This window comes from Centruroides sculpturatus, unplaced genomic scaffold (genome assembly GCF_000671375.1).
Source record: "Centruroides sculpturatus isolate CEXI.00-Female unplaced genomic scaffold, Cexi_2.0 scaffold1393, whole genome shotgun sequence".
NCBI lineage: Eukaryota > Metazoa > Arthropoda > Arachnida > Scorpiones > Buthidae > Centruroides > Centruroides sculpturatus.
In genome coordinates this window covers 84865-108945 of record NW_019385616.1, presented here as the reverse complement: position 1 = coordinate 108945, position 24081 = coordinate 84865, and the positions used below count along the sequence as shown (strand labels likewise).

Here is a 24081-nt window from a genome sequence, read left to right as displayed (position 1 = left end):
GACTACAGACCCAATACCACCTGTATAATAAATACAGACACGATACCACCTGTAGAAGAAGGACTACAGACACATCGAATACTTAATTCGTCTTTCACATGCGCTTTCCCTTCTTGAACGAGTTCGTTGTACTTATTGATTTTACAAGCGTAGGCAATTCGTATATTGTGGTGTGTTTAGGGCGGATACAAGGCCGTCTGTAAAGACCCCTTTCCTCCACTAGATAACAATAAATTTAAAAGTGTGAGGCCCTAAACCATAGGCCAGTACTCGTAGAAAATCCAGGCAGTCGATCCCGGACCCACAGAGCAGCAAATATTTAGTGATTCTGTTAAAACAAAAAAATTCCTCTAAAGTGCTTCCACTCTTCCAATTGGTTTGTCAAAGCTCTTGAGATATGTCTGCACTACTTTGAACCTTCAATTTGTCTCTTGAATTCAAAATATCTTTGAAAACTTATCAAGTGAACATCTCTTTTATCCTTTCTCTTGGTTGTTTACCTTCTGATATTTCACTCCCTGTCTTCTGAGTGTGTCCTGTAAACTATGTGCAATCAAACAAAGTGTTTTCTTTCTTATATTGTTTGCAAAATTCCCCTTTGCCCCACATTTGAAGTACATGTCTTCATTTTATCCTTTCTACAGTGTGGGTGTAAAGTAACTAGGCATTTAGAAATCATTATAATTTTTGTAATAATAATGCAAAAGATAGAAAATATATGTGTTCATCTACAGCAATAAATATAATCTTATAATTTCCTCGGTGATGTGGACAGCAAGCGAGAGAGACTGCACGCGTAGTGGCCAAACAAAAATGACCATCCGCTCGTCTGTTTGAGAGTGAACGCAGATTGCCACACATTACGAGGTGGTGTCTATGCAGAAATGGCAGCGCACGGTGAAGGTACAGTACATCGTGCCACGGTCTGTCCGGAAACAATCAAGAATTGTCATTCGAAGTTAAAATGACAATAGGTTCAGCTGCGGACATACAGAAAAATGGCCATCCATCCACGTCACGATATGAGGAAAACGTGTCGTTGTTAGATGGTACTGGTGTCTAAATTGAATTTATAGGTATGCATCCGTATTTCCACTTAATATGGTATGCGTTGAATAATTTTCATCACAGTTTCCTTATAAATATAGAAATTACAGTGATTTCTCAATGCCTAGTTATTTTTCATCCACCATATAGTCTTGATTCTATTTTTTCAATGCATCGCTAGGCCACGATAACAGGCTTCACCGTACAGAGATTTATCGGGCCCTACAGTAAAAAGACTCGGTGATAGGGCCCGGTATATAGCCTATAACGTGTAAGGCCTATAGAAGAGTATATATAAATAAATGTAAGCTTAATTTAAATAATTAAATACTCTAATCTCTAATTTATCTTCATTCTAATCGATCAATTAGAAATTCGTGATTATATATTGCAAGAATTATCGTAAATGTTAACAAATATATTAATTTCAAAATTGATTTTCTCTAATTATAATTATTTAATTAACTTTTTCCACTGGATCAATTTAATACCCATTTAATCTGTTTAGAATAGTTTAAATTTTTATATCAATAATTATTAAATATGTTTAATTTTTAAGCACATACAATGACCATTTTACAATTGCACCATCATTTAACTAATTACCATTAAACAAGTGATTAAATGACGATGCAATAACTTAATTACCATTAAACAAGTGATTAAATGACGATGCAATAACCTAATCACCATTAAACAAGCTGTTAAATGACGATGCAATAACCTAATCACCATTAAACAAGTGATTAAATAACGATGCAATAACCTAATCACCATTAAACAAGTGATTAAATAACGATGCAATAACCTAATTACCATTAACAAGTGATTAAATGACGATGCAATGGTCGAATAACCATAAAAGAGGTGATTAAATAACGATGCATGATCTAATTATATTAAATAAGTAATTAAAACAACCTTATGTAATCCCATTCAATGATCATTGAACGGATTCATTAATCGCTGGCCACGGTTTAATCGTCATTAGTTAAAACATCTTTATGTAATCCTGTTTAATGATCATTAAACGGCTTCAAATGTCTATTAAATCTGTTCTAGAAATTCAAAATCTGTAAGAAATAAATGAATAATTTAATGTTTTATATCTTAGATTTATACAAAGTGTTTATATTATACATTTTACAAAGAAGAAACTTAGAAACTCAACAAAAGTAAAAAGTAATAACTGAGCCCATAAGTTCTTGTAGAGAAGAGCCAGCAGGACTCTTTGCAATGGGCTTCTGGCATAGAGGGCCTCTCGAAATTTAATATTTTATATGAAAGTGATGTAAAGTTTCGGTGTTTTCTTAGAGAGGCCTACATTTATGAACGACCCAGACCTTATTTCAACGTGAAAGTCGGTGAAGATTTTAGTTCAAACCCCATCTAACATTTCCATAACTTATCATGAACAGTACGAGTCGAGGGCATTGTACTACGTCCCATTTGGGGGCCTCAATCAGGCCTGAGTACCACTAGTAAAATAGGCCCGAATAGAATAGTAGGTTTTGGGTTCTCGTCCGATCGACGAGCCGGCCACGTGAAGTTTTTCGGGGTTTTCTTCACCCTAAATAGGGGGGCCCTTTTCTCACAGAAAATTAGCCCACGTGTTGCGTTGTCTTCCTCATCACTCCACTCTTCATGGATGTCGAAGATCATCAAAATTCGATACCCGTTGATGTATATATGCTGCTTTGCCCTAATTAACGAACTAAATTATAACACAAAGAGGCCCTTCCATCTCCACGAATAACAGATATTAAATTTTTCGAGAATAGGGAGGCCCCTCGTAGCGCGATGCCCTAACTTGTAGCTTGTTTAACGTGTTTGTAAATAATAAAGCACTCGAAAAAGAAAGGAATTTAGTGTTTGGGTTAACTGACTTTCGAACCATCCTGTGTTCTCGAATGCCTTCTTGCCGCTGGATAAATAAATACATTACATCCAGATAGGAAGGGGCCAGCAGGATCATCTGGACAAAGATTTAGTCATTTATCAGTGGCGCGTTATAACGATTATAGGATTTATTGTATCGAGTACACAATACACGGGGGAAACTTCGATTTAGCGTCGCGATTGCAATGTACTAGAGGAGGGACGAAACTGTCCCGGATTAAAGAAAACCCCCAACAGAAACCGTTTTATATTGGCAATAAATCAAGTGTGGCGCTAAACCGAAGTGACCCAAGCGATAAGGATTATACGTAATAACGAGGTAAAGGCGTAAGGTTGAATTTGGGACTTTTAAAGTTATTTTATTCGGCTGTAACAATGGAGGAATCCCGATTTGATACTTGGCGGTGTTGGCTTTACGAGAGTGGCGCTATTTAGGGTGTTTCTACGTAGAGGTTTGTACGTTCAAGTGTGTACCTTCGTACGTTGCGTGTGTACGAAGTATAAATCGTGGTATATAATTCACATTAAGGTAAATGATGATGAAAAGATTCTGAGAAATTTCTAGACAATTAATTACCTCATCCATCAAGAAGAAATTTTTATTTTAAATACTTTTTGTGGTACAACTTAATTATACTCGTCACTAATTGGTTCGAATCCAAGGATTTGTATTTTACTTTTTTAAAAAGAAAGAGGTGGCCGTCGTTGGGAGGTTCGATTGTAACATCTCGGTCATATATTGTATTACAATTCAAAATGGAGTAGCCCAAAAGTCACTTAACCGAGATATAGGACTTTTTCCCATATTCCGAATACGGTGGGTTAATTGGAAGGTAAACTGACTTTTGGGCCAAAGAGAGCATTCCACAGATTTCAAGATGTACAGGTACAAAAAGTTAGAATTAAATGTAATATTTATCTGGGATTTACGTACAGACGGAAAGACGGACGAAACTACTAGAAAATTCATTAGATAAATAATTTAATCAAATATAAAAATATATTAAAAATCCTTTTCTTTAATAAAAATTTAGATTATTTAGCTTCAGAAATATCAATTTGAAGATAGCGTGACACGAATAAGCTCTTCTTTCTTCTTTTCAGTGGGAGACAAATTGATTGCATTGTTGTCCTCGTTATATCGAGGTCACGTGAGAGAGACAATCGGTCAGATGTTCTTCGCGTATTCTAAACGTCATTATCTTTTAGTCTTTCTTCCCCCCCCCCCTTTCCACCTGTGGACGAGTGGATAAAAGCACCGAACACTGATATACTTGGTCACGGGTTCGTACCCGATTAGCTGCTCAGATTTACGTGTTTTCTTCGTGTGTCTAACACCTAAATCGGGGTCAGTTTCTTCATAGAAAGTTCTCCTTGGTAGAGAGACCAGTTTCCTATGGGAAGTCCTCCTGGGAAGTATCCCTTTTTTGGCAGATCTCCCAGGTGTTGCGTTGCCTTATCCCATCCATCCAATTCAATTTTTTATGTGTTTTATCTGTTCAACTGTAAATTATCTGTTACGTTTCCAATTTTTCCTTACACGATTCTACCCAGTGACATTTTAAGGAGACATTCAACTGTTCCATTATAAGTACACTTTAATGGACCCTCTGTATATGATGAGGCCTAAGATAAGGCAACGCCACTCAAGAGCAATTTGTCAAGATGATTGTGCCTCCTGGGAGGCCTTTCTGTGAAAACTCCATGTTGCCACTCCTTTCTCGGGCACAAGCCCGTGTTCAGTTGGTTTATCCCGAGCCTTGTTATGCCCTATAATAGGGCCCGCCAGATAAAAGAAATCAACAAAAACATTTAATTTTCAGCTCCAGAGGCCCTTCAAAATTTATTGTCACCCAGATTTGTGTGAATGTGAATGTAAAATCCTTCAAGAGTATGGGAAATTGATTTTTCTTAAGGTGAACTCCTCCTCCCAGTTTTCTTTGTTGTAGTAGCTCTAAACCGGGAAAAAGATCGAACAAAAGAAAAACTAAAGGGTTGATTAATAATTAAAATTAATACGTGACTAATTAAATTAATTACTTAATTATAACGGCGCAAAATTGTAATGGGAGGAACGTGATTAAGACCACGTTTCTTGGCCAAGGCTTGGCCTGTGACAAATAGATTCGGTTTTTCTAAAATAAATTATGATTTAATAGATTAAATGTCAGGAAATTTGGTTAACAATAACACTATTCGATATTGTGGTATATCCGAAAGCATCTGCTCGTGACATGATGGATTGGCCCACAGCTCAAACCGAACAATATGTCTAACCTCAGTTTACCTGCCTTTTAATAGCCAAGGTAATTGATTGATGCCGGACAATAGTTTATGGTATAGTTATTTATTAAAAAAATAAGGATTTTTGGGACAGAAATTGAATTCGGTTCCCCATTCCCATGTGGTTTCGAGCGATTATTGCAGATAATGGCTTCGTGCCCATTGATACTGATTCTTCTTCCAGGTATCTACAAGAGGACACATTCTTATTTATGGCTTACAAAGCCAACAATGTCAGGCCCTGTCGACACAGATTCTTCTTCCATATCTGCAAGAGGACACGCCCTTATGGATTATAAAGAAGCAACAATGGCAGGCCTGATATACTGATTCTTCCTCCAGCGGTTACAGTTGCAAGCAGCACCCTTATGGATTATAAGAAGTCAACAATGGTACTGTTTTTAATGGTAACATTTATATGACAGAGCCAAATTTATGCTTCCTGAGAGCCAAACTCTCAATGACCAGCCTGAATAAAAGATGAAATTACCATCCCAAATTACATACGATAAATTATAAAGATAGAACTCGAACCTTTACCGGTAGGATTATTATAACAAGAGAGCCATATTGTGTTTTTTCCCGTGTTTCGCTAATATCCAGTAATTATAAAGCCCACCAGAAGAATGGTGGGTAGAGGGTGGGTAATGTGGGTAGAGAAGATAAACACTCGAATACTGGAGCCGGTCGCGTGTTTGCGCCTTACCAAAGGACTGGCTGGCCACGTGCAGTTTTCCGGATTTTCTTCACGTGCCTAACACCTAAATAAGGAACGGTTTCACATAAGAAGAGTCCGGAAGACATCGTGTAAGTTTTTTTGAGGTCATTACCAAATTAATAAACCCAAAACAGTGTTAAAATTTATATTATAGTTTCTAAATAGCAAAATGTAACAAATTAAAACTTTTTCTTCAATACAATAGAAATACAACGGAATAACTTGTAAGAAATGTTTACGAAGTTTTCTCGATACCCAGGTCAAATACTGTAACTGTAACATTGTTAGTGCCTTATTGATGATCAAGAGCTAACTGGGCCACTTAAATAATTGTTAATTCATTATTAGCAAGCTGTCACGATCTGGGTTTTCATCAATTATTGGGCCTATTACGCTCTGGGTTTTAGCAATTACTGAGCCTGTTACGCTCTGGGTTTTTATCAATTATTGAGCCTGTTGCGCTCTGGTTTTTAGCAATTATTGGGCCTATTACGCTCTGGTTTTTAGCAATTATTGGGCTTATTACGCTCTGGGTTTTAGCAATTATTGAGCCTGTTACGCTCTGGTTTTTAGCAATTATTGAGCCTATTACGCTCTGGGTTTTAGCAATTGTTGAGCCTGTTACGCTCTGGTTTTTAGCAATTATTGAGCCTCTTACGCTCTGGTTTTTAGCAATTATAGGGCATGTTACGCTCTGGGTTTTAGCAATTATAGGGCATATTACGCTCTTGGTTTTATCAATTATTGAGCCTGTTACGCTCCGGGTTTTATCAATGATTGAGCCTGTTGCGCTCTGTTTTTAGCAATTATTAAGCCTGTTACGCTCTGGTTTTGGCACTTTTCGACCTATTACACTCTGATTCTTCCATTTTAAACCATGTTTATAAGAAATTTAATAAAGGGATTATGTCACGTGNACATGCAAAGTAGTAATTACATATCCATAGTTGATCAATACAGTTTTCAAGTATTGGACGTGTAACAAAGGAGTCACGAAGTGGAAATCCCCGAATAGCTTATTATGGGATGTTATTTATAGAAGAGGAAAATTCCCACCTGGTGTTTTCTAATACATAAAATTAGGGCCCCCTATCTGATATATAAATCATGACTCCTATCGATACTTTACGTATCAGGCAGATTAAACTTAAAACACTAAAGATAGTATGAGGTGTATGGTGTTAATTACCATCTGTACGAATTCCCCCCCCCTTTACGTCATAAATTTTGCTTTGCTTTTCACCAGGAGGCCCTAATTTCCTTAAGAACTTGGCACTAGTAAACATCGTAGGGGATATCGCGGCAGACACTACTACGTAATTCTGAGTGATTTTTTTGGACACAAAAGAGGCCTTCCTGGGACCTTTTTCGGGTACGAAGTTGGAAAATTTTAAATCTGTTTCGAGTGCAAAAACAGGAAATTATAGAGAGGTTTTAGGTGCAAAAAATTGCTTTAAAAAACGCTGTCATGGATCATTTTTAAATAACAAAGAAATTCTAGATAATTGTTCTTGATTCAAGAGAAGCGAATCTGGATCGGTTCTTAGATACAAAATTGGCGATTCTAGTTCAGTTCTAGATGCAGAGTAATTCTAGATTACTTTTAGGATACAAGAACAACTATAGATAATTTTTTGGGTATAGAATGGACAATTCCGGATCAGTTTTAGATGCAAAACAGGGCAATTCTAGATAAATTTTGAACACAAAATTGAGCAATTCTAGGTCATGTTTTTGGATTAAAAATAAAATAATTCTAGATTCAGTTTTTTTAGATACAAAAATGGACAGTTCTAGATAATTTTTGACACAAAAGTAAATCATTTTTCGGATACAAAAATGGTAGATTCTAGATCATTTTTTGGGCATAATAATCAGCGATTCTAGATAATTTCTGAGAGAAAATTGGGCAATTCCAGATAATTTTCTGGTTAAAAAAAAAAGGAAAATTCTAGATTTAGCTTGTAGATACAAAAAAAATGGGCATTTCTAGATAATTTTTGAAACAAAAAAAGCAATTCTAGACAATATTTGAATTCAAAAATGGGCGATTCCGCAACATTTTTATAATACAAAAATGGGATAGTCCGGATGATATTTTAGATAGAAAAAACGGGAGAGCGATTCTAGAACGTGTTTAGAATTCAAAAAAGGGTTATTAAAGTGACTGGCATAATCATGAAGGGCCTCCTTGGTAATAAAACACCGCAATTCGGTAAATAATTTAAAATAAGGAGTAATGTATAAATGAATAAATTAACATTTACGTTGATATAATAAATGAAATTAGAGAATACACAATGCAAATCATTACACATCATATAGGCCTAATCAGTTTTATAAAGGCCATCTTTAAACAGGAGCCGATTACCCTACTCGCGAGAGCATTAAAGAAACCAATTAGAGTCGAGTTCGCTTTAAATTGATTTAAGTCCACACAGAATTGATACGGCCTACTTAAATTAACATTTAAAGTAACCTCGAACGTGGTTAAACGTGTGTATGGGCTTGTGTTGTGCACGTGTGTATCAGTTACCTGTGTATAACTTTCACTAAGAATGGAATGCTTCACTATCGAGGATTCTATTTTCAAAATTGCATATAATTATTGATCTTTCGCGTATTTTATATTATTTAAAACTAGTATTTGTGCCCACGGGAGAGATGTTAGAAAATGAAATTCAAATTTGTGTGTGGACCGGATAAAGAGAACAATAAAACTTTTATGAGCAGTTAAGTGCTTAATTTATTTCCACTCGCTCCAATAACATAAAAATACTAAAATATAATTAATTCTTTCGTGAATAAAATGTATAAAGTTTAATAACAATCACTAAAATACACACCCAGTCAAGAAAATAGCACCCTCGTAAATAGTGCCAACGAACAGAGAACCCCGAATATTGCTCATCAGACTTCGGACCTGTATACCTCAGTACTGCGTTATTGTTTGAGGTACTCGGGTTTAGCGTTAGGTTGGATTTCGGAGGCGTTATAGCGAGGTTCGTCTCTTGGTTCGATGATTCGGGTGGTTTAGCGGTTGGGGAATTTAGAGGTTTCGATGGTAGTTCAGAGGATTCTAGAGGTTTCGATGGTAGTTCAGAGGATTCTAGAGGTTTCGATGGTAGTTCAGAGGATTCTAGAGNCTAATAAGAGGCCTTTCACTAATCGTGAATTTATCCAGGCCCAATATGGGGCATGACCTATCTGGGTTAACTCATCATCCTATTCGATGATCCGGGTTCGAGTTCCTTAGAACAAGAGAGAGTTGCTTAACTGTCTCTCGTGATTAATCAATAATCGAACGTTTTGAGCAATTCCGGAGGGCCCTTCCATTAAATAGCCCTTCCTTGTCAGCCTATTACTTTAGGAGATCCGAACTCAAGCTTGATCTAGACTTAATTATCATAGGTAGTACAGGTCAACGCTTTGTTTTCATTACTTGTAGGTCGATCCCAATGTCGAGCCCTCCTGTGATGAATTAGATCGGATTGAATTAATGGGCTAGATCAACACATGGGCCGTCTGCCAAAGAGCGATGCCTCTTGGGAGGATTTTACACGGGAAACTGGACACGTAATTATTGACTAAACTTACTGATTCGAAATTATTGAGCCTCCAGAAAGAAGTTGTATTAAATAATATTGGCTGCAATCAAACACGTGAAATGCCACGGGCTATTCTCTAAACGAGGTGATCAATCATTTTAAATGCAAAAATTTAAAGTTATTTTCATTATGTTTTAATAATTCGCCTGTAATTAAATTTGTTCAACGTGGTTTTTAATATATCAAAGGAACTTTAAAATATTAATTCATTGTTGTAATATCAATTGTTGAGCCTGTCACGTTCATGGTCTGCCAACCATTGAGCCTGTCACGTTCGTGGTTTGCCAACCATTGAGCCTGTCGCGTTCATGGTTTGCCAACAATTGAGCCTGTCGCGTTCACGGTTTTCCAACCATTGAGCCTGTCGCGTTCATGGTTTGCCAACAATTGAGCCTGTCACGTTTACGGTTTGCCAACCATTGAGCCTCTCACGTTCACGGTTTGCCAACAATTGAGCCTGTCGCGTTCATGGTTTGGCATCAATTGAGATTTGTTTTAAATGCCATTATGTCATTATAGTGATTGGCATAATCATGAAGGGCCTCCTTGGTAATAAAACACTGCAATTCGGTAAATAATTTAAAATAAGGAGTAATGTATAAATGAATAAATTAACATTTACGTTGATATAATAAATGAAATTAGAGAATACACAATGCAAATCATTACACATCATATAGGCCTAATCAGTTTTACAAAGGCCATTTTTAAACAGGAGCCGATTACCCTACTCGCGAGAGCATTAAAGAAACCAATTAGAGTCGAGTTCGCTTTAAATTGATTTAAGTCCACACAGAATTGATACGGCCTACTTAAATTAACATTTAAAGTAACCTCGAACGTGGTTAAACGTGTGTATGGGCTTGTGTTGTGCACGTGTGTATCAGTTACCTGTGTATAACTTTCACTAAGAATGGAATGCTTCACTATCGAGGATTCTATTTTCAAAATTGCATATAATTATTGATCTTTCGCGTATTTTATATTATTTAAAACTAGTATTTGTGCCCACGGGAGAGATGTTAGAAAATGAAATTCAAATTTGTGTGTGGACCGGATAAAGAGAACAATAAAACTTTTATGAGCAGTTAAGTGCTTAATTTATTTCCACTCGCTCCAATAACATAAAAATACTAAAATATAATTAATTCTTTCGTGAATAAAATGTATAAAGTTTAATAACAATCACTAAAATACATACCCAGTGGAGAAAAGTTACGAAATACCACGCTCGTAAATAGTGCCAACGAACAGAGAACCCCGAATATTGCTCATTAGACTTCGGGCCTGTATACCTCAGTACTACGTTATTGTTTGAGGTACTCGGGTTTAGCGTTAGGTTGGATTTCGGAGGCGTTATAGCGAAGTTCGTCTCTTGGTTCGATGATTCGAGTGGTTTAGCGGTTGGGGGATTTAGAGGTTTCGATGGTAGTTCAGAGGATTCGGTTGGTTTAGTGATTCGAAGGGTTCGGCAATTTGCTAGTTAAGAGGTCTCGAAGAATCGTGTGTTTTAACTGTTCGGTAGTTCAGAGGATTCTAGAGGTTTCGATGGTAGTTCAGAGGTTTCGGTGGTCCACCAATTTAAATGATTTAACGGTTTGGTTAGTTCAAAGGTTATTAATCAAATTGAATATAAAAATAAAGTAAATATTTTATTTTATATTTTTATAAATTGTATTAAATTATTATTAAACGGTACAGAAAATTGTCTGTTGAAATTCTTAAATTGTAAAACAATTAAAGTCCGGTTGTAAGTTGTAAATTAAGACAATATAGTAATTAAAAGTTAAATTAAAGGAAACAATTAAAAGTAAAGTTTTTGAGGTAGAAAGGAAACGTTTCAAAAGTTTTAATTACTTGGTATTCTAGGGCCTACTTGCATTTCACTCCACAAATTTCAGTTTAAATCTAATCTTAAAAGGCCTTTTTCTTCGTACTAATTACGGGTTCGGCCAGGCCCACAAAACGAACGAGGCATGACACATTCGAGACTTAACGCCCACGAAAAATTCCCGATGGGTTCCAGAGCGATACGCGGAAACCCTAACCGCATATCACTTTCGTAACGTATCTTTTACATACATGATTAAATTTGGGCCCCCTTTTTCCCATTTCCATCGTATCGTGGCCTACAATTCCTTAGTGGGTGATGATCGGGCCCCCCGTTCTTTACCATCCGATTGCCCCATTGTGGGCCAGGCTGAACCCACGATGGGTTTTTTTAAGTTGATGGTATAAGACCACGCACGGGAGGGATACCTTCCTAGTAGTTAGGCACGAACCCGCGACCAGTTTTAATCCACACCGCCGCTGGTGGGCCTTCAAAAAATGGCCCCATTAGTGACCACGGGAAGAAAAGAATCCTTTAAGCGGTGCTTTATTTTTTTTTAAACAATACACCGAGGCCCCAAAGATGTTTAAACCGTAGAAATTCGGTTATTTTCGATTATATTACTGAATTTTTTTTGGTGGAACAGCTTGGAATTTTACATAAGTTTTAGGATTGTTTAATTACATTTATGTATGCAAAAATATACCGAAAGTTTATCACAAGATGAAAATCTCGTAAGATTGAAATTCCATGTTGCAGCTTCTTGACCATGAACCGATCGATCTCATATCACGCCAGAAAATACAATTTATCGATCCTGAATACTGATCCTTTAAGAGAATGTACATGTAAAAAAGGCAAAATTAAAGACGATAAAACACTATTAATGGCACTAAAATGAATTAAAACCCTTGGATTAAGGCCCTTTTATCTCATGACTTGATGGATATATCATAAAGGTACGAGACTCCTTTTCCTTTCACTATAAATAAATTTTTTTTAAAGAGGCCCTAAACTATTACCGCAGCGTGAGGCCTTAAGCCTAATATAAACTGGTATAAAAGGGTTTTTTTTTGGTGCTTTTTCCTTTACTTATATTCTAGTGTCGAGCAATGTCAAATACCAAATCTCAACAATTTCTTGGCCCTAAAATGCAACATACGAGAGGCCCTTCCTTCTCTACCGAACGAAATAAATTTACAAGAGCGACGCCTTAGGTACGGCTCGTAAAAAGAGACCCCAATCCGTATATCTCGGTTTACGTGAAGGTACTTCAATGCGCCATTGGCGATGTACCTTCGCGTTGCAAGGGCCTTTAAATACGGATAGTTCAATTTAAAAACGTTAAGGCTTTATAAAGTTTATAAAGCAAGTTTATAAATCAATATTTACGAAAAAATTTCAAAGAAAATAAGTTAAAATCGAAATTAAAAGAAAAATAATAATAAAAATGGTGGAAGGTTTCGATCCTCGCGAGTCAATGTGACCCACTTTCATAAACGTTCACGCAAATTCATGACCAGTGTTCTGTGGTTCTATCCACTGGTGGGCCATTTTGTTGGTACTTTGAGATTCCTTTGCGCCTCGAAGAATATTAACAAAGTTTGGATTCATTAGAACCCCAGCAAAACCATTTCGTTAGAGTACTTTGAACACTCTTCAGGTTCTTCAACAGAAGCATTTTGCTAGTTTAATTTAATGGGATCTGCCAAGGGGTCCATCAGTGGCCGAATGAATAAAACCACCAACTTTCGTAGTTGGTCTTGGGGTTTCCCGGGTTATCTTTGCGTTTGTAACATCTAAATGGGAGACAGTTTCCCTTAAAATACCTTCCAGAAAGCATCCCCTTTCGGTAGATCGCCCTCGTGTCGCGTTGTCTTAATCAAATATAAGGGAGATACTTCCTGTGAGGCCCTTTGTACGAAAAACTGGTCCCTATTTAGGTGTTAGACATGTGAAAAAACCTGGTAAACCCCACGTGTGAGGCACCAGTGTTCTGTAGTGTTACTCACTCGCCCACTGATGGACTCCTTCGTTAGAAACTTGAGGAACCATTGAAACTTTTGAGGTTAACTATAATCTCAAGGAAATGCATTTTATTAAGTTGCATTGCACTTCAAGGGCCTTTGAGAACATATAAGATTCATTGCAACCGCAAGAAAATCAATTCGTTAGTGTGACTATAAAGTTCATTAGAAGTTTAAGGATGCTCCAAAGCCATTATATTGAATTATTGCACCATTGACTCGATAATCCGTATAGAACAGTGATAAAATTTCCATTTGTTTCGGTAAGTTAGCAGACGTTTGGGCCACACTGTGCATAAAATATAAGGCCTAAAATGGTTCTGAAAGGCCGGATTCGATTCCGGATCCTTAGAGCAGTAAGTTGACGTCTTAACCGTTATTCAAATATATTTGTGAACACTACAAAACGTGTTCAAACACCAGAAATCGACACTATTAAAAGCCTTCCAAACATTACAAAACGCCTTCCAAACACTAGAAATCGATGTCGAAACACTAAAAACTGTGTCTAAACACTATAAAACGACGTCTAAACACTAGATATCGATGTCCAAACACTAAAAACTGTGCCCAAACATTAGAAATCGATGTCTAAACACTATAAAACTGTGTCTAAACACTATAAAACGACGTCTAAACACTAGAAAACGGCGTCCAAACACTAGAAAACGTTGTCCAAACACTAGAAATCGATGTCAAAACAATACAAACTATGTCTAAACACTAGAAAATGCCGTGGAAACACTAGCAACACTATCCACAGAATCGCAAACACAGTCCAAACACTAAGATTTGAACAATAATTACAAAGTATTTGGACAATGAGACTATAAATCAAAAAGATTGTTCAAGTATTCGAAAATCTTTTGACTCGAATCCGGAGCAAGATAAGAGGAGATTTATGAACAGGAATGAAACTAAATTTTAATTGAAGAATTCAAGAAAATATTCGAAAGAATTTCTTTCTTTAAATATTTACAAAAACATTGATTTAATGTGTAATTAATGTAAATTTTATTACTTTTACAAATTAAATACATTTTTTACTTGAAAAATTGCAAAATTCTGATTTAAAATTAACTTATTTGCATAAATGTAATTAACTTAAGATGATATTTTTAAAAAGAAGTTTAGGGCCCTTCTGCGCTCGAGTATGGGACACAGAGGGCCCAAAGTTTAATTGTTTTTATTTTTCACATCATTTACACATTTTGACGACTTTCGGAAAAGAATTAGGCCCACAATTATGACCGGATCGGGCCCTAAACACCGAGTGGCATCACAAATTTAATATTTATATATAAGAATTAGTCTTGTTAGTTTTATCTACAGATTTCTTACGATTTTCAGAGGTGAGGGCCTCACATTTTTGACTGGCTCGGGCCCCGGACACAAAGGGGGCCCCCACCAGTTTATTTCTTTTAGGAAAAAAGCAACTCTTTTGTAAAATAAGACTAGACTAGTCTAATCCGCTTTCGGGCTTACAACGATTTAGGCCCGAGGCCCCTTTCAGGCCTGAGGCCCCTTTCAGACCCGAGGCCCCTTTCAGGCCCGAGGCCCCTTTCAGGCCCTAGAACACTTTTTAATTGGTTAATTTAGTTAAAACGGCATCAGTCATTAAATATATGAATCACTAACGACATGCAAAGTAGTAATTACATATCCATAGTTGATCAATACAGTTTTCAAGTATTGGACGTGTAACAAAGGAGTCACGAAGTGGAAATCCCCGAATAGCTTATTATGGGATGTTATTTATAGAAGAGGAAAATTCCCACCTGGTGTTTTCTAATACATAAAATTAGGGCCCCCTATCTGATATATAAATCATGACTCCTATCGATACTTTACGTATCAGGCAGATTAAACTTAAAACACTAAAGATAGTATGAGGTGTGTGGTGTTAATTACCATCTGTACGAATTCCCACCCCCCTTTACGTCATAAATTTTGCTTTGCTTTTCACCAGGAGGCCCTAATTTCCTTAAGAACTTGGCACTAGTAAACATCGTAGGGGATATCGCGGCTGACACTACTACGTAATTCTGAGTGATTTTTTTGGACACAAAAGAGGCCTTCCTGGGACCTTTTTCGGGTACGAAGTTGGAAAATTTTAAATCTGTTTCGAGTGCAAAAACAGGAAATTATAGAGAGGTTTTAGGTGCAAAAAATTGCTTTAAAAAACGCTGTCATGGATCATTTTTAAATAACAAAGAAATTCTAGATAATTGTTCTTGATTCAAGAGAAGCGAATCTGGATCGGTTCTTAGATACAAAATTGGCGATTCTAGTTCAGTTCTAGATGCAGAGTAATTCTAGATTACTTTTAGGATACAAGAACAACTATAGATAATTTTTTGGGTATAGAATGGACAATTCTGGATCAGTTTTAGATGCAAAACAGGGCAATTCTAGATAAATTTTGAACACAAAATTGAGCAATTCTAGGTCATGTTTTTGGATTAAAAATAAAATAATTCTAGATTCAGTTTTTTTAGATACAAAAATGGACAGTTCTAGATAATTTTTGACACAAAAGTAAATCATTTTTCGGATACAAAAATGGTAGATTCTAGATCATTTTTTGGGCATAATAATCAGCGATTCTAGATAATTTCTGAGAGAAAATTGGGCAATTCCAGATAATTTTCTGGTTAAAAAAAAAAAAAGGAAAATTCTAGATTTAGCTTGTAGATACAAAAAAAATGGGCATTTCTAGATAATTTTTGAAACAAAAAAAGCAATTCTAGACAATATTTGAATTCAAAAATGGGCGATTCCGCAACATTTTTATAATACAAAAATGGGATAGTCCGGATGATATTTTAGATAGAAAAAACGGGAGAGCGATTCTAGAACGTGTTTAGAATTCAAAAAAGGGTTATTAAAATGTCAAAACTCTTAGCGTAATTTAAAAAATCTGGCGAAAAACCCGGGCGTGTTCATGTAAATTCATGTAAATACAAATTGCTATTTAAGTAAAGCTACACATAATATACATTAATCGATTAATTATCAAGACATAAAAATCGATACGAGTGAAAAACTTCCAGAAATTTTATAATTATTCTATCCTGTTTATAGAGGGGGCCCCACGAAATTTATTTTGGGGCCCCCTAAGAGTAGCCAAATGGCCAAACATCTAATTAAATCCGCGACTGGTTGTATACGAGGCTCTCTCCGGGGTTCGACAGAAGCCAGGCCCGTTACCACTTTGAGGCGCCAGCACGTAAAAACAAACGTAAAAGGCATAATTATATTTTAAGAAGTTAGAATGAGGTCTCGCTAGGTTGAGGCCTCCTTCTGGCTTTACTATGATGAGGCCCTTGGTTGTATATTAATTATAATTTAAAGCGATGACAAACGAGGCCTAGTCGGTAGACCAGTTCGAAAAGGCCCTAAAGCACTCAGCGTAAACTTGACAGGCCCTCTTTTATGTCTGTTTTCGTAATAACCACAAGATGTAAATCACGTAATACAGGCAGTGGCCCTTCCAAACGTTAACAATTAGAAGAGCGTGAACCCGAGAGGCCCTTTTACGTTATGTAAAGCCTCAATCGAACCGAGAAAGTTAACAAGCGTCGGACTTTGTGTTTTGAACCCCCGAATATATCAGTTGCACGTGTCGGAGGCCCTTCGAAATGCGAAAGACTAGAAAAGAGTGGGCCCGAGAGGCCTCCTTTGTATAAATTTACATTGTTTAAAGGTTGTAAACTGTCAATTTCTTAGCTATAGAAATTAGAGTACCAGACCAAGACTATATATATATCGACGTATTTGTTGGTGTCTGAGGCCCTTAGAAACCCGAAATGCCTCCTTTGTATAAATTTACATTAGGTAAAGGCTGTAAACTATCGAGTATCAAGTGTTTTAACTTACACTACAGAATTTCGAGTATTAGACCAAGGCCACGTATCGATGCGCGTATCTGAGGCCCTGAGATACGCGAGGCCCTAAATCCGCTACCGCATTAAAGATATTTGATAGTCTAGATTATTATTAAGTGTGTCAGTTGCTAAAATTCGCATGTAAACGTATTGCAAATCATTATACAGTCGATGACTTAACACGCGAGCCATAAATCCTTGGAGGGATCGATACAAATACGTCATATTTATGCCCCCTTTTTGAATTTTATATATTACTGGAAAAATAAGATGTTAAACTTCAAATTCTTGTCAGAGATTTACATTTAAAAAGCCAATTTTTAACACTTAAGAACCCCCCAAAAAACTGGAGTGAATGAAGGAAGAGGGCCCCGGGTGACTTTCTACGAGAAACTGGCCCCCTTTTAGGTGTTCAGCACGTAAAGAAACACGGAGAACTCCGCGTTGGTGGAGTGCGAACCCGCGACAGACTACCAGTGGTCCTCTAAAAAATTTTGGATCTCAAGGGGTGGGTCAATTGTCATCTAACCTCGACATTAAGAAGGAATTTCTTTTGAGGCTGAGGCCTTCATAAGTGATGGTGACAGGCCTCTATCATAAATGACCAGCAGGAAAATTTTTGTTCGGGCATCTCATTTACAGGAGGGCCTCAAAAACATTTGTTACAATTGTAAAGTACCTTTACTTTTTTTTATAATCACATTTTATTACTTAAAAAGGGTGGTCCAAAAGTGAGTTAACCACTGTTCGTTGCGATGAATTTACTTCTGGGTTGTCCTGTTTAATAAGACGATGTAATTTAACATAATGGAGACCTCAAAGAGCCAAGTGTCTCGGGCCTCTCTCGACCCCCGAGGGGCCCTTACAGATATTAGGAATATTTTTTAAATTAATGTTTTAATTGTATTGTCTCTGTTATTTAACTTGAAATTATGTAATTTACATTTTTTGGGGGGCATTCTCTAATGGATTCCAATCATGAAACGGCAATTTACCTCTAATATTTGGGAGAAATTGCCAATTTTAAACGCATTTTTGTGCCTTTTTTTTTCGTGTAATGGACCCATTTAACTCCTAAATGGTGTCGATGACTCATTAATGGCTACGGATTCTCGGAATGACCTCTTGCTGCAAAAAGTGGAGTAATTTCGGGCCCTGTTAGAGAGGTTGTAGCGGGGATCGATATAGAAGGGCCCTAAATTTAATCATCTGTATAAAAACGCAATTCGAAAGCTATACGAAGTGGAAATATTTATTTTTATTTACGTATTTTGGCTTTAGAAGAGGTGTGGGGCCCATACGTCTCTCCGTTTTCCCTCTCTCTCTCTCAGGCCCTACTTCTCATCTCTCAGGCAGTCTCTCGCATTCCTACGTCTCGTCTGTCAGGCTCTCTCTTGCTTCTCTCAGGCCTTCTCGCTCGGATACTATATAAACTATTACAGAAAAAATTATTATAATGGGGCCCACTACCCCAAAAGAGCAGAAATATAAACGTTGACGCTCCTAAGAGCGACAAGTCTGGGATTCAAAGACCCTTACACAGCCCTCACACTACGGAATTGTAGGTTCTGTGTGGGGCCTTCCGAGATGGAGAAGATGCGGGATTTATCCCGGAGACTCAAGCTTACAGGAGCCCTGAAATTACACAGAGAAAGAGAGAGAAGGGGAAGAAAGAAATATGATAAACTGGGTGCGTCAACTTAGAAGGCATAGGGGGCCCAAGAGAGATCGTGGCTCTGTTTTCACATTAAGTTGATTATAATTAGTCATACTCATTGCCAATTTAGCTCCTGACATTATGATATTGGTAAACCCCACGTTATGGTATTAAAATTTATCACTATGGCCTTACATTACGTAAATGGAAGGCCCCACGTTATGGGACTAAAGTCTGTTAGGGGCCCCACAGTTTTCATATTCAGGAACGATCGGAACAAATGAAAGATTATATAATTATTCGAGATTAAATACATTTTCTGGAGGGCCTATGACGTAAATTAAACCCACCCGGATATAAGGTATACGTTATAAGCGGGAATACACTTAAAACGTGAGTCATTATAGATCTACTGGCTACGTGTTGGCTGTATTAATTTATAGAGCTATTTTACACAATATCATACTAGAAATTGGGTAATTTAAAGTGAAATTAATGGTAATAGACACAAAAAAAACCTTCAAAAAACCATTTTAAATCAAGACTTTTCAGTTGGCGAGTGACAAAACCCTCGGGAGCTATAAGAATGCCAAAGCAATATTGCAGTCTTTCAACACGACGAAACGGGATTATCGACCGGAAAAATAATAAAAAAAAACACCGATTTTAGAATCTAAAACCCACCAAAATACCCAAAATCTTCCATAAAAATCCCACAAGATTAAATAAATTCCATTTAAAATGGCTTAAAATCACCATTTTTTGGGTCAGTTCTCGTCTACTCGAACTCGTCTCGAGTTGCCACGCGCGTAAAACCTCTTTGCACTAAGATTTGTGAAGGTTTCGGATCGTTGAGGCCTTAGAAAATAGGCCCACCAATGGCCGAGTGGATAAAGCCATCGCACACTGGTCGTGCAGTTTACCGGGTTTTATTCACGTTACTAACACCCGAATAGGGGTCAGCTTTCCGTAGAAAGGCCTCCCGGGAGGCATATCTCCCACTTGTCGCATTGCCGTATATATATAAAACATACAAAAAAAGGGGGCCCCAATGTTTCCAAGAGTTTATGCTGTGTAAACTTTGTGTCACGCTATACTCGGCATCGAACAGCTACTAGTTTACGATCGAATTTCTGCGCGGGGCCCGGGGTAGAGAGAGCCCTTTTGCCATGTATTTTTGAATAAATGAAATACATAGAATGTTTCTTAAAATATTTTATTTTCTGTTGATGAAAGTAACATTAACAGGGTACAATTAGCAGGGCCCGACTCCCAGTCTCGATGATCCTACCTAGCAACAAGTTAATCGAGGAATTTCGAAGGCCCTTCTGGTCTTCTGTCTAAGTTAGTAAGGCCCTTATATAAGCGGAAATAGAAGGATATCGGCCTATAGCAGGGCCTTTCTAAAAGGATAAGACATTACAGTATTTGAACCTGTATTAAAGGGCCTCACTAGTATCTAGGGCGTTTCATTCCGAGGGCATCGGATACTCAAATAAATGTGTAATGAAATTCCTTTTTAAAAGTAATGAAAAAAATCTGCTTTTTATTTGTTTTGTTCATTTTCTTCGCGTATTTTTAAGGAGCAAGAAGAAGGGCAAGGCCCTTCTTCACCTATATCAGGCCCCAGTTATTAATTACAAATTCCATAAAATATCTCATTCAAGATTAATTTAATTAAACTTCTCATTTATAAAAATATATTATTAAGCCTATTTAATATTTTAATAAATGGAAATATTCTTTATATTATAGTAATTAATTTATTATAATTAATTTAATGTTTAAAGTTATTTTTTCAAATGTTCATTTTAATTGTTCTTAATGAATGTCAAATACTATTTTTCCCTATAGCGTGAGTCTAAAGTCCCGTTTTCCTCTATTCAGCGAATACTAAATTCCCTTTATCCCTATTCAGCGAGTACTAAATTCTCTTTTTTCCCTATTCAGCGAGTACTAAATTCCCCTTTTCCCTATCCAACAAGTACTAAATTCCCTTTTCCCTATCCAACAAGTACTAAATTCCCTTTTCCCTATCCAACAAGTACTAAATTCCCTTTTCCCTATCCAACAAGTACTAAATTCCCTTTTTCCCTATTCAGCGAGTACTAAATCCCGTTTTCCCCTATTCAGCAAATACTAAATTCCCTTTTTCCCTATTCAGCGAGTACTAAATCCCGTTTTTCCCCATCGAACGAACAAAAAAATTTAGCGATATTAATATCCAACGAAACCGTACACGGCGTAACATCGAATATCAAACAAGATTTGATTAATTGCCCGGAATTAACGCCATGAAAATTAAACCACCGAACGTCGTAACGTCATAAATTAGAGCGAATTACACAGGTGTTACGGGCGGATAACGCTCGCCACTTTCTTAAATTCACCCGAGGAAGTGTTACTGCTCTTCCGAGACGAATCATTAACTCCTAACAGGAGTAACATCCCCGGATCGATAGGTCCAAAGTTTCGTAATGAAACAACAATTGCGGGGTGACGTATCCGAATGACACAAGGAAATGGAGCGAATTCGTACGAGGTGACGTAAAAGAAAAAGAGGGGACGATAACGGCAACTTTCGCCCCCCCCGTAAAGTATACACAAGAGATCGATTTCGTTTCAAAACGCATATTAACACGTCACAATACTCGCTTATCTTATCGACAGCGACATTTCGAACACGAGCGGCGAAGGGGGGGGAGGGTGAACGTGGGGTAATTTTTTAAAAATCGGGTTTATTGTTACGAACTTGCGCGTGGCTTTCTCTTCCCCCTTTAGAATGCGCGTGGCTTTCTCTTCCCCCTTTAGAACAGATGTAAATCACGAGCCAGTGTCGCAGTGTGTGTGTGTTTGTGAGGAGGGAGAACACAACGACTTTGATTTTTCTCCGGGAGTGAGTTTGAATCGATAATGACGTCACTGGTCTATCCGCTATCATTAAACCGAACCCGAGAGAACGATCGTGATTACACTTTAGAGAATTAATAAAACAACTCCATCCCACTCCAATTGTTATTGATTTATAAGCTGCAATCGTCGCCGCCGTGTGAACCGATCCTTTCTATCGACAACCGAACAAAAAAAAAAAAAAAACAAATGCGATTTACTTCTCTCGGGGGCCGAATTTAAACGTGCGGGCCTGAGTCGTGACGCGTAAGAGTCCCTTATTAACAGTGACGACCGACTACCACACGGGGCCTCAGGCAAACTCCGTAAGCTCTACTACCCCACCCTTGTTCGAATGAAGTGACATTAAGTTACATTTTGTTTTTTCCTTTATCTCGGGCCCCTAATCGGCTTAAGGGTTAATCTGCCACCGTTTGTAAGATTATAATAAACATAGAATAGCCAGGCCCCAAGTTGTAGTATATTTATAAATCGGGCTCCACTTCGATACAAAAATTGGATGATAATTTGAGAAAATACAAATTTGATTTTCGCACGGGCGGATTCAAATTTCGGCTGTTTGGGGGTCGGGTTTAGAGGCCCTAATTGGCGACGTGTAAGAAAGAGAGACCCTCGTCCGAAATCCTCGTCGTTTTAAATTTATTATTAACGCTACCCTCAAAAATTCGAGGCCCTAAACGGAAACTAGGGCCTCATCCGCTCGTTCGATGCAAAAACACGGACGATAATTTATAAATAGCAATATTATTTATGTCAGTTACGCTAAGAAGAGGCTGTGTTTTCATTTTTACGTCCGTGTTTTTTCTTTACAACGCTGGGGCCTGGCAATTTGTAGAAATTGAGAGGCCCCAGAACTAAATGGAAAAGGATTAAATCCTTCACCGAAATAACAATAAACTTAAAACAGCGAGGCCCTAAAGTAAATCGGGGCCGCTCGTTACGTGACGTCGGGAAATTTGCGCGTCGAAAGTTACGTTAAGGCGCGTCGTTGCCGTAATTTTCGCGCGGCATCCGTGACGTAAATAACGTAACGCTCGAGCCGAAATATTTTACAATTTTGTTACGAAAGTCGCCCCTTCGAGCGTTATCGATTAACTGTCGTAACGCCAACAAGTATCTACCGGTGTTGTAAGCGTCACACGAGAGCGGCAAGAGACGTTGGTATAATTTACGCGTGTCCGGGACATCCGTTCGGAGTTACGCGCGCGTGAAGCGAGGGAATCGAACCCGGTACCGTTTAAACGCGTGGCACAAGCGGCGCGTAACACTCACCGTCGTTGTCGTAGTGGCTCCAAACTTCGATGAACTGCGTGGCGGTCAAGTTCTTCAGATCGTAACTGCCTTTCTCCCTGAATCTCTTGAGGAAGTTGCCCCCGTATCTGGAACAGCCAGCCATGACGTCGTCGACGCACCACTCGACCTCCCCTTTTATCTGTCCGGTCGAAGGAAGCGCACGCGCACTGCGCGCGAGAGACGTAGAAAATATCCTGGCTGTCGGCTCTCTATCAGATTGCTTCTCCCCCGGCCGAGGACGGAAGACGATCTTCATCATCCCCGCCTCGGGAGGAGGATGAGGATGATGTAATTTTTTTTTTTTTTTTAACTTTCGGGTTCCTTCCGAGAGGCCGACGTGGTTCCTAAATAATAGGAGAAAAATGGGAGGTAAATTAAATTCGGTTGGGTGCTAGTAACGTAAACTACGGTATATAATAATTAGTATGCGTTTAACCTGTGTAATGGGAGAGAAAGAGTGGTTTTGTTGGATCGAATGGGTGTTTCGACCATCCTATTCTGCCTTTATAAAACAGAGATCCTGGGTTTGTGGCTGTAAACGGTTGTAATCCTGATAAACGGTAGAGTCTGCTAAACGGTTGCGATCCTGATAAACGGTTGTAATCCTGATAAACGGTAAACGGTTGTAATCCTGATAAACGGTAGAGTCTGCTAAACGGTTGCGATCCTGATAAACGGTTGTAATCCTGATAAACGGCTGCGATCCTGGTAATCGGCAGTGATTCCTATAGCTAGTGATCCTGATAAACAGCAGCGATGCTAATTAAGAAGAAAGATCCTGACGAACACGCATATTTTATATCGAACCGACATACAGGAGTTCCAACAATCCTGATAGAGTCTTTAAATCAGTAGTGGTATTCATCAAGATGCTATTAAGATAATATTATTGGACCACCCGTACGTCAGTTCGACCCAATA

General features: G+C 37.8%; 1 protein-coding gene across 2 annotated transcripts in view; it reads right to left on the bottom strand.

The window, feature by feature from the left end:
- LOC111640617 (calbindin-32-like) overlaps positions 1-23469 on the bottom strand; it is a 34624-nt gene extending 11155 nt beyond the window's left edge. Inside the window, exon 1 of one of the 2 annotated variants that reach the window (XM_023386654.1) lies at positions 23140-23469. In XM_023386654.1, coding sequence (XP_023242422.1) covers positions 23140-23419 — 280 coding nt within the window. In that variant the 5' untranslated portion in view covers positions 23420-23469. The remainder of the gene's footprint in view (positions 1-23139) is intronic. The other variant, XM_023386653.1, reaches the window with a different exon arrangement.
- Between the last annotated feature and the right edge of the window lie 612 nt (positions 23470-24081).